General features: G+C 48.1%; 1 protein-coding gene across 1 annotated transcript; it reads right to left on the reverse strand.

Annotated features, from left to right (window-relative positions):
* Positions 1–3107: 3107 nt before the first annotated feature.
* ALT_0542 (uncharacterized protein) lies at positions 3108–6947 on the reverse strand (the record flags this gene model as incomplete). Its single annotated transcript, XM_033554907.2, has 6 exons — positions 3108–3166; positions 3216–4773; positions 4824–5631; positions 5684–6726; positions 6774–6808; positions 6857–6947. The coding sequence occupies 6 exons, from the start codon at positions 6945–6947 to the stop codon at positions 3108–3110; spliced, it is 3594 nt and encodes a 1197-aa protein (XP_033410798.2).
* Positions 6948–11360: the final 4413 nt, after the last annotated feature.

Genomic DNA, 11360 nt, shown 5'->3' on the forward strand with positions numbered 1-11360 from the left:
TGCGTAGCTAACTGGGGGAACGCCTTCACTATACCATTGCATTCAATCCAGCAGGAGATGCTGTGCTCCTAGAACAACGACCGCACTTTCTGGGTTCGCGCGCTGTCCAAGGCAGTGGACTCGCCCAACAGCCTGGAACAGCGTGTTCATATTGAGCGGTGGCTCGACAGGATGACCCTGCTGCACTCTGTATGCTGACGGAGGGGAGCCTATTGTATAAATCATCCTTCCAGTTGTCATCTGCAACTCGAGCCTCTGTCGCGAAGTACATCCTAGTTCCAACAAACATGAGGTCATCATCAGTGCTTAGGAGTCAGATAAATCTGGGAGGGGAGATAAGAATGTGAGGACACTGCAAGGCAGAAGGCGATGGTAAATATTAGATGAGAAATGTTGGCTGAGAGAGGTAAGAAGGTTCATGCTATCCAACAGTGAATAAACACAGGACCACGCACTGCGCATCACAAAACTCATTCACCGGCCTGGCCACGGTTGAGGGTCGGATAATTCTGTCATTCAGGCTTTTGTTCTCCCCGCAGCCGGGTATAGAATCCGCGTCAATCCCTAATGTCGTCGAATTCTTCTACCGGTAAGTATTAGTCGAAGCAAAGTAGCTCCGTTGAGGATGCTCAAACCAGAGTGAAGGAATCTTTGCCATGGACTGTATGGATACTTGGCTCAGCCTACCATACATTCATTGTCATCACTCGCCTTCTAGCCAGACTTCGTTGCCATACTTGGAAAGGACACTGTCATGACTGTGTGGCTAGTGAAGGTGCACTAATGGTTTCGGTTGCAACGGATGCAGAGGTCGCCTGACGGCCCGAGCGAAGATCATCACCCATGCAAGTTCCAGGTTTTCTTGGGATGCCATATCTAGCCGCGATTTACTTGAAACCCCGCATCTGAGAGCTAGGAGGGTGGGATGTCTCGGAATGGTGGGTGACCGAGTTAGCGATGGAACTTTTGTCCGAAGATAAGTCTTGCGCTGCGCTCGATCAATATACAAAGTCGACTGAGGAGCGATACTCGAATAAGAGCGCTCGTGGACCGTAGACGATGTGCATGATTCTCTGGGAATCCTTGGAGGTGCCGGAAATAATCTGATCGATGAGATATTGGCTTGCCGCCTTTTGAAGGACTGCAGGACCAAGGATCCATATGAGCAGATGCATGCATATTCTTCCGGTGCGGATGAAGCCAGCACTAAATGAGCTTCCAGCATCCATCACTAGGTCACCCGACGCCTTCAGGGCCTTTCGAAACGCGTAGATCAGTAGACGATGTACACCACACCTCTGGAAAATCTGCGCCTATCCACAATAGAATCAGCGACCCTGAACCGACTCCTTAAGCATGGAACTTACTTCCTGACAAGTCGTTTCAAAGAATTTATATGTTCAAAATAGCCGACTAGTTTGTATATGACAGGTCAGTGGACTTTATAAAAGCAGCACGCAAGGCAAAATCTTAAGCTTGAGTCTCCTCGATTCGTCATTGGCACTTGTGAGAAGGGGAGTAAAATTGAGGCTTCTTGCAGTGTTTTCTCGCGGGTATCCCGCTCGCAAAAAAAAAAACTTCTAAACTCCTCACTGCTGATGTCCAGTACTCAACGAAGAGAGCGTGCAACGAATGCAACAGCCAACTACTTACCCCCCCACCCCCGAATGGCGCACGGCACATTTCCAACGACTGGTCGTCAAAGTCTCTTCTCATGTAGATAGGAACATCACTGCTTTGGGCCAATGATGCATTTGCAATGTCATTGCTGGCGTGCAGCCGTAGTGTGCAAGAGGAAATCATGAAATGTAGATTATTGCCACGATGGAATCCAGGCCGGAGACTCATACTACCTCATAAGGATACAAGCAATTGTATATAGCATGAGTAGAGAAAGTTTGACGCTACTAAACAGACAGAAGCATGGGAACTCTTCTCGTATTTATAGGTTAAACAGGCATGATGAGAGGCTTTGGGTAAAAGTTAGAACAAGGATAGATACAATCACTCAGAATGAATCAAACCGCTGCAGAAAGAGTCCTCCAATCGAATTCAATGATGACGAACCGACACCTCATTAAGCTGACACACATCATGATAACCTCTGTCAATATGGAGAGATGTACTTTTCCTATGTACCTGCAGCGACAGCACTCCGTGGTCTTGGCATTTTCCACATTCCGCACTATTCCACTCCAGGATGTCATATATCACGTGATACTATCCAGATCCAAAGTTCTCTCCACAAACTCCGATAACTCGGAATCCGTCACGACAAGTCTCCTTCCCCCTCTTGCTGTCTCTCGCTCGCAAGTCGCCAAAATGGCCAAAAAAGGTATGCGCAGATTTCTACTCCGCCGCTGTTAGCACGCGAACCCGGAGATTCTCATCCGCTCACAATGCTGCTCCGCGGAGAACGGATGCCTGATGACTGACTTGCGATCTTCTTCTCAGCGAAATCTCGCACGATTGCCGTTCGCCTGATCTCCATGGCTATGACCGGGTACTATCGCACAATGATCCGCCCCCGTACGCATCGCCCTCTGAGTATGCTCAAATATGACCCCGTGGTGAAGAAGAAGGTCTTGTTCCTGGAAGCGACAAAGGGTGGAAGGGCGAAATGATTTATGGTCTCTCTTATTCAACTATCTGCAAAAGCTCGGTCGCTTCGAATAAAGGGATCGTCCTGGAGATTCGGCTCAGTCTTCGTCGGCGTCAACGAGTACACTCCGTTCCTATACCATCCAACGTCTCGAAAGGCAGCGACAAGTCGAGCCCGTTACTTCCATCAACCATCATGTACATTAGGGAAATCAGCGGCAAAAGCGATACTCTGGGCACCTGAGTGGACTCGTGTCTTGCTAAGCTGTTTCTATTCTGGTCTTGCATTCCGGCGTTTAGAGCAGTACATTCTGGGTTAATTTTATCATGTTCGATATCTTCACTTTCTCCCCATCTTCTCGACTACATAAGCAGTATCTCCCTTTCGTGACTTGTTCAATCTCGTGATAAATACGCTGCGTATCTCGTTTCTCCTCCCTCCTCATAATTAAATTGTCGCTAACCTTCAGGTGCATTATTGTGGAGCTAAATTCGGGCTCTACTATCTATATACCATCGACCTGTTCATTATATCGCTGACTGAAACGGGCATTGTAGCGGTCACCTGTGTCCATCAGCAGCTATAGATTCTTTGCAAGGAGGATGGCGCTTACTGCGTAATCTCCGATCTCCGCGCCTTGCACCTCGTGTCGTCCACCTCTTGTTTTTCGGATCATTTTCAATCGCCGATGATTGTCTGCTGCTTCCGGACGCTAAGCTAGCAGGGCTTGTTCTGCGCTCCAAATAGTTGGCAGTCCCTTGCGCTTGCCCTCTAGGCTTCGAATTCGACGGCGCCACAGACACTCGTGCTCTCTTATCATTGCTCGTGTATTGATTCTCCGTATGCGTATCACGATTCGTCCGCTCGCCAGCTGGAGAAGCATTGGACTCGTTTGTAAACTTCGGGACCCCCTTCGACGAAGGAGGGCGCTGAAATTTACTATAAGTGCGTTTCGTGGTGCGTTCTGGTTTCTTGATAAGCCGATTCTCGGAAGCGCTCTCCTCACCAGTGTCGTCCACGGTCGCTGAGAACTTCCGCTTCTCAATCCTGTTTACCTTTTTTTCTGCCTCGAAAGTGACGGTTTTCTGCTTTTCCTGATCCTCCCTTGCGTTCTCATGACCATCAGCCGTTTCTGTCGCCAAGGAGCTCAGTTTCAGCGACTGGTACTGTGAGTTCCGCGACTTTTCACATATCATTCCGAGGTCGAAACCGTCAGCCTTGTGCGGTGTAGATACAAGCCTCTTCTCGTTCTTTTGTTTCGGCGTGTCCACGGCCGTATTGCCCTGTGGAGACTTGTTCTTCGGAGTGAGGTCTAGCATCTCGGCAAGATCGCTAGGTTCAGGGCTTAGAGATGAGCCAGATGCGGGTGATAGCTGCTGCCGAATACTCGAGAATGGTACAATTTCAGTTGGTGGTTGTGGCTTTTCACAGCGACTAACGGAGTCCATATTCCCGGCTCTTGCATTAGTTTGAACTGGTGAAGACAGCCCGCCGCCTTGAAAGCTCTGTGTCCGATATATCACCTCTGTCGTCTGAACAAAGCCCTGAATAGGACTCTCACAGATCCTGTTCGGTGTCGAGGTTACAGAAGGACTTCTACTCGCATTCACAACACTAAGACCTGTAGGGACCGTACTTTTCTGTGAATCGGAACATGGGTTGTGGTTGTCTGTCGAGCTCAGATAGTCCTTCAGTTTGTTCCAAGTACCCGGGAATGGTCCGCCGAATGGAGGATCATCTGGCCGAGCGATCGCTGCTTTGATATTTTTCATCCAGCGCTCCGAGTCCTGAAGCCTTTTGAGGAGAGCGTGTATTTCGGATTTCGCCTTCGCTTTGCCTGTTTCCAGAGTTGACCTGTCCGATTCGGCGTCGCAAAGCTTTTTCTTGACCTGTGCGAGTTCTTCCCCTTTCTCCAGTAGATCACTTTGACATGTGTATAGCTTCTTCTGGAGATTATCGAATTCAATGTCTTTCGAGGTCAGCCTATCATTAAGTTCGACAATTCTTCCTTGGGCTTCATCGAGCTGCTGGGAGATTTTCTTCTGTTGGGCCAGAGCAGCAGCCTCTGACTTTCGAAGTAGCTCGAGTACCGCTTCCTGCTCACTCATCCGAGCTACTTCCTGGGTGCGGAAGTCCTCTAAGTTCTGTATCCGCTGTTCTCTTTCCAGGAGCTACAGGAATCAGCTATTTTCATTTTCGTCTCCAAGTCTGATTCACTCACTATCGACTCCAATTCATCTCTTCGCTTCTTCGCTTCATTTTCCTTTTCAGCCTGCAAACCATTAGTGGAACTGCCCTCGTAAGAGTCTATGTTGATTACCATTGAGGCTTGAACCTCAGCCAGCGACTCCCTGATCATGGCCATATCCTTTTCCGCTTCTGCTTTCTCTCGCAGCAGTTTATGGATTTGTTGCTCGAACCTTGCCTTGGCCTGATCTCTGGCAATGATGCTCGCTCTGTTCAATTCCTCCCGAATTTTCGTCTCGATAGATATTGTCTTCTGTCGCAGGTTGACGGCTTCAGCCTCGAAATCCTGTGCTCGTTTCATTTCTTCCTCCATCTTTGCTGTGACATCCAGAAGGGCACGCTTTGCTTCCTCGGTTTCGAGTTCCTTTGCCTTAGCATTCTCTTCAGCAGAACTCGCTTTGATCGAAAGCTGCTCGATTTGATTTTTAAGTGCGGCATTCTCCATGCACAGACCACGGACATCTGTTGAGGGAGCCAGGTTCTGCGCCTCAAAGATACTCTTTTCTAGATGCGTAATATGCTGGGTAAGATCAATCTCCTTCTCGTTGAGCCCCATGAGAGAGGAGTTGATGCTATGCATGCTTGGCCCGAGTGCTTCCAACCTTTCGCGCACGGCGTTGTACTGTTCTTCGTTGATCTCGAGCTGCTTGAGAAGCGCCATATGACAGCCGTTATTGTTTTCAAAGAGCTTCAGCTGCTCCTTAATATCATGTGCCACATTCTCGTTGAGCGTGAAGTTTCTTTCGAGTCCCTCATTTAGCCTGAAATCGAACGTATTAACGCTGACAGCAACAAGTCAGCATTCCATTCCCCAGTACTTGGTCTCGGTCATACCTTGAGAAGATCTTGTGGACGATGTCGTTGCATTGGTGAATATCCACTCTGTCCCTCGAAAGCTGTTCGCTCAGTTCTTTGAGAAGTGAAAAGTTTTTCTCGAGTGTCAATTCCAACGTGGTTTGAGTTGCTACCTGGGAAGCATTCACACTCTGACCCAGTATGTCAAACGCAGAGTTGACCTTGCTGAGCATCTCCTGCTGTTCAGTCCGGATTACCGCAAGCTGCTTTGTTTGAACTCTCGAATTATTGTGAATGTACGACTCGAGAATTGATGACCTTCTCCTTTCTTCCATCAACTGGCTTTGAACAATTACTGTCTTCTCTTCTGCATTTTTCAAGGCCAGAGTCATCGCTTCAACCTTTTTCTCGGACTCTGCGAGTTGAGTTCTTTTTTCCCCGACGAGAACCGCAGCCTGAGAAATTTGGCGCCTAGCATCTTCAATTCCAGACTCGATTTCGGTTCTTTCATTCTCCAGAGTTGCTTTTGAGTCTTTGAGTCGGAGATTCTCATTGCGAAGATTTCGATACTCTGCCCCAAGCTCGTTGAGAATACCCTTGAACTTCGCTAGCTTTGCTTTCCAGTTCTCTATTTGGGATCTGTATGTCGTAGTTTGACACTTGCTACGCTGTAATTGATTGTCAAGGGTCTCGAGCTGATTCTTCAGACTCTTGTTTTCCTCTGCCAGTTCAGACATGTAGGCTTCCATTCGCTCCTGTAAATTCGAAGCAGCGATTGCATTTTCTTCTCGAACTCTCATCCAATTGATTAGAAGCTGGAACAGATCCTCCTCTGACAATTGCGAGCTTCCGTTGTCCGAAGCCAGTGTCATAGTTCGTTTCGCGCTGGGAACTTTTTTCCCGTTTTTGGGACGTCGCTTCGAGATCTTGAAATGATCAGTCGTGGACCCCAATGAGTGCATATCAGGCATTCTCTCTCTGTTCATAACCTCATCCTGGCGGTTTGGATTTTTCTGCATAGCAGCAGCCCATTCCTGGTTTCCATTGCGCTGCTTTAGCAAACATCCACCATGATGTTCAAGCTTAGAATCCGTCAGTAACTCTGGAGAAAATGTTGGAGGGGACTTACACTTGGTTGGGGAGTCACGGAGTTGGTGTTATCGTCTATGAAGTTAGACCTCCTACATAGGACTTCTTTCAGGCTTTACCCACCTGAATTTCCTGCATTCGTGGCGATGCGTCGCAAGTCACCCGCTGTCTTCGACGCACCGTCTTGCGCTCTCTGGATGTGTAGTCGACCCATTGGAGTGTTTCTGCAAGCGTCGCTTTCGGCACTGTTACAACAGTTTTCTGCAGTTCCCGAATCCTGGGGTTTGTGCGTTGCTGGAGAGCAGGACCTTGTCGCGCTCGAGCGGGATATGTTATTTTGGATCAGTCCGTACATCGTGCAGTCCTTGTCCGAGGCATGAGAGATAGAACTTAAAGGGCAATCAGTATATGTGAAAAAGTGGCAGCATTGGAGAAACGAACTTTACTTGGTCTTGGTGTCTAGCTTGATCAGTCATGCCACGCCTATTGGTTTGTTCCAAGGAAGGATTCCTGGGTGCCGAGCAAGGCCTCTTTGTCAACGTTTGTAGCAGAAGTGGCCTTCCACGTGGACCAGGTTTTCCGAAGGAGAATCCCGCGACATCGAGTCCAGAGCTCTGGGGCCGTTCAAGAAGCAGTGGAGCAGGACGAGCTTCTTGCGGTAGATCTGACCCCTTATCTTTCTCCATAACTGCCTCCAGGTTTGGTGAGATTGGCTCATTGTCATTTTGTTCCATGTGGAGAAGCTCTAGATGTTCATCGCCCTCATATTGAGTTGCAAGGCCGTCACGCCCGAATTCAGATATGGCTAGAGAGTTACCAGGTGAAGAAGGGCCAATGTTTTGCTTCTCCATATCGTTGTCTTCTTGGATGCTCAACCCAGCAATGAACGTCGACTTCGCTTGAGATGTATGGCACGCACATTGGCCTCCTTGTCAGGGAAGAACCGTCTTGGATGTCTCCCAAGTTTTAGGATAGTTGTTGTGCAAGCCTGTAGAGATGATGGGCAGGGGAGACTTTTACAGACCAAGGGACCAAACGAAAAGAATCCTTTTGAAGATGAAAAGGTAGAGTCAAGATCGCCAGCTCCCTCAGCAGAAGAAACATCTTCCTCAGGTGGTAGCTTCCATTTTGGGATGTACCACGTCTTTGCCTCATAAGGCATTGAAATTCCAATACTATACTCACGGACTCATGATCATACTGAGGTTTTTTATGGATGATGCTCGTTCTGAAAAATTATACAGAAGCTTACAGACTGTACAAGTCCGTAATCTCACACTATGGTTGGCGTCCCTCCAAACCATGTTATGTATCGAGGGAGTTCCTCGGTTTTGATTAGAGGCAAGAGTGCACCTTAGAATACATCCTCACTCATGGATACGGCATAAACAGGTCACGCAATAGCTACGCGAAAGTACCTAGACTCGGTATTCGGAAGGAAACATGGTGAAATGAACCAAAAAAAAAAAAAAAAGCCCTCGAATTTGTTCGAACATATATGGACCAATAATTAAATTCTAACAGGCTTGGATTGAAAGTGCCATTAAGCAGTATATATGTCTATTATGCCCTGAAATGAAGCATGAAGGGGTACCTACTTAGCGGGGGTTGCGGTGTATATTCCCACAGTAGCGCAGTAAGATTCGAAATCATGTCAACACATCACGGAAGCAAACATCCTCTTTCTTTTCCACGACAAGAGATCCCTTAGGCAGAAAGGCTTCGGTATTACTTGACCTTGCACGGCACACACAAGACTCCACCTAGGACATAAAGATGCCCTCTATGGATTCTTCAGATCCCGGCGGCCAGCGCTTAGCTACCATTGGTTGCTGGATTAAAATGGCAAAACGAGCCGTCGCACCCTGAGCGTCAATCACAGAGAATCAGCGCCTATATCACACTGTGATGAACGGCCCGCTCGACTGATTCGTCGATGGGGTCTTGTCACTGAACTCTGAAAATAGGGCACGTTCCCTGAAGATGCAGAATCTGGTGTGTACATGGGCCGAGATAATCGTCTTCGAGCCTATCACCATTCAGTATGCAGCCTTGACGCAGCAGTTTCTTCACAAATACTCAAGCCCCTTGAAGGCTGTGCCATGACTGAGAGTGTATAACAGTACTATAGTCCCCGGGCTTGTCTTTCCTCCAGCGCCTGTTTATTTGCGATTATCTCTTCCGTGGTGAAATTCTACAACCGTCTTACGGATTCTTTGAATAGCACATAAGATACAGTGTTAGGAGAGTGAACTCGCCAAGGAGCATCCTATTGCGATGTATAGACCTACGATTCTCTACTATTGCGCCGTCTTCAGCCTTTTTCTGGCACGCTCCGCAGCGCAGGACTACACCGACGTTCAAAATGAAGCCGGAGCATCGGGTCCATCGTCAGATTCAGTGGGCGTCTCATCCAAAGGAATGATCGCTCTCTGTACAATTGTTGGTGTGGTTGTGGTCATTGGATGTTTGTTCCCCTTCCCTATCCCGATTTTCTCTTTCCTCTACAGGTACTGATGTGTTTTCATCGTGCAGTATCCTCAACAGCTCTTTTCTTCGTTGCCAAAAAGCGCCAGTGGGCAATGCGAGAGACTATTCGTCGTTCTGCACGACAAGTCGTCCAAGCGATCAAGACACCCTTGACTCCCAGATTCCCTAAGGTCCCTGAGCAGCTCAGAAGAACCCAGACGAAAGAAGGCCAGAAGGAAACAAGGAGCCAGAGACTCAATGACCTGGAGAAAGGATTCAAGACTTCGAACTCGAGCAACTGTTCTGTCCAGATCACTGCCGGCGAACGAGCTCAAGGCAATGAGAAGAAGACCAGGGGTTGGGGATCACGTTTCGCGTTCAATCGCTCGTAGATCAAAATGCGTGGGAAAATACCCGCTGATGCAAGAGAAGACACGGAGTATTCCTGTCGTTTGTTTTTTTATGAGTTTGCTACGATTTCTCACGTACCATTTGTCCCTGTTCCGTGGAGTTATAGGCGCAAGACATGTGCATCTTGATTTCAATCATAATGATTCCCCTTGTTTATCTATTTGATGTTATGTTAATGCTGGCCTCAGAGCTTCATGTATGTTCATCCACAACCATACCATTGAAATCCAAACAGTATGAGAGGGTTTGCTCTAATGTTCCTAAAACATCGAAGTTCGGGATTTATAGTGCCTGAGCCTCGACTGTAGCATAAATATCTGTTCAGAGAACTCCTGGAGTGGTTATGAATTCTGTGTGGGCACTGTTGAATACGGACCGGTCCAACTCGGTGTCCCCGACACTTCTGGAGTGTACCGTACATCCATGCTCAGATTGCCTGTGGCAGAGCGAGGTCAACACAGTGAGTGCATCAATGGACTGAGGACATGTCTCCACTCGCAAATACTAAGCTTCCGGTTTGAGTGATATAATCAGAGATTGCCGTCGAGGATTGGTTCTTCCCCTTCTGAAGGTTCTAGACAATTGCAGCGGGAACCATATCCACAAATAACAAGCCATAGCTTCAAATGTGTGGCTGTCTCGTCTTGACGAAGGCGAAGGTCAGTCACGGAAATGAGCCCCGAGGATGGTAGTCTTAGTAATGCATGTACTTTACGCAGATCACTCAGGTCAAATCTATACATTGCTTGATGAGTATATCGACGGGACCGAAGCAGCTTTCATCTGGGCGAGGACCAACACGGAACTGGATCTGGTCTCTGTTACGCGAAATGGGAGTTGCAGACAGAACCAGTGTTGTGAATAGGGATGATTCAAGGACAGGACAGAATGAGAGTCCAGAACGGCCGCTTGCTGCATTGTAACCAAGTCACCTGTGCTCTGTAGTGTGACTCTATCCAGCGTTTGAAATCCTCGTCCCATGGTTTCCTTCACGAGGACGTCTCAGTCGTACCAGCCCTCATGTGGCTCGAGCAGACTTTTATTCTTGTAACTGAAGGTGCTTTCTCTTGTCTGCAGGGAGAGAGCTTATGACGTGGAGCAGAGATGATGGTCAGATTGAGAGCGATGTATGTCCAGTCTATGTCTGTGGTATCACTCCGAAAAGGATGCGACGAGTTTCAGAGCCCAGACCTAACGGATGAATATCGCCGTGAGTGAAAAGCTGGTTTGCCGTGACCGTGGTTTGTTTGGTGATTTGTTGGTGCTGGTCCTGACAAACCGGGGGAGAACCCGACGGAAGATGGACCTTCCAAGGGCGCTCCTCTGGCTGTCGTCAACTTACCAAGTACTCAGAGTGGGACTGCGAAACGATTGGTTTGCGATTCTAGGGGCAACAGACAGTCGACTGTTGAGGTACAGACGTCGACTTCCTCTTGGTGAACTCCAAGGCTCTATCTATTTGGCCTTGAAGCTTTCTTCAGCATCTCCCCTCTGTCTCTCATGATACTGTAGTGATTGTGTGAAAAGTTAGCAGGTTGAATAAGGAGAATCACGGAATTCGCAGTTGAAATCTGATTTTCTCAACGCAGTCAACTGTACCTGTAAGTGAAAATGTCCATATTTCTTCCGATTCTTCTTGTAATCATCGATTCTGATGAGACATCATTTGCGAGCCTAACAGCTCCCACATGTCGACCCCAGTACTGTCGCCCTTCTGACAGCACCGGAAACCATCTTGAACACTGAA

This window comes from Aspergillus lentulus (genome assembly GCF_001445615.1).
Source record: "Aspergillus lentulus DNA, contig: Alt01, strain: IFM 54703, whole genome shotgun sequence".
NCBI classification, from domain to species: domain Eukaryota; kingdom Fungi; phylum Ascomycota; class Eurotiomycetes; order Eurotiales; family Aspergillaceae; genus Aspergillus; species Aspergillus lentulus.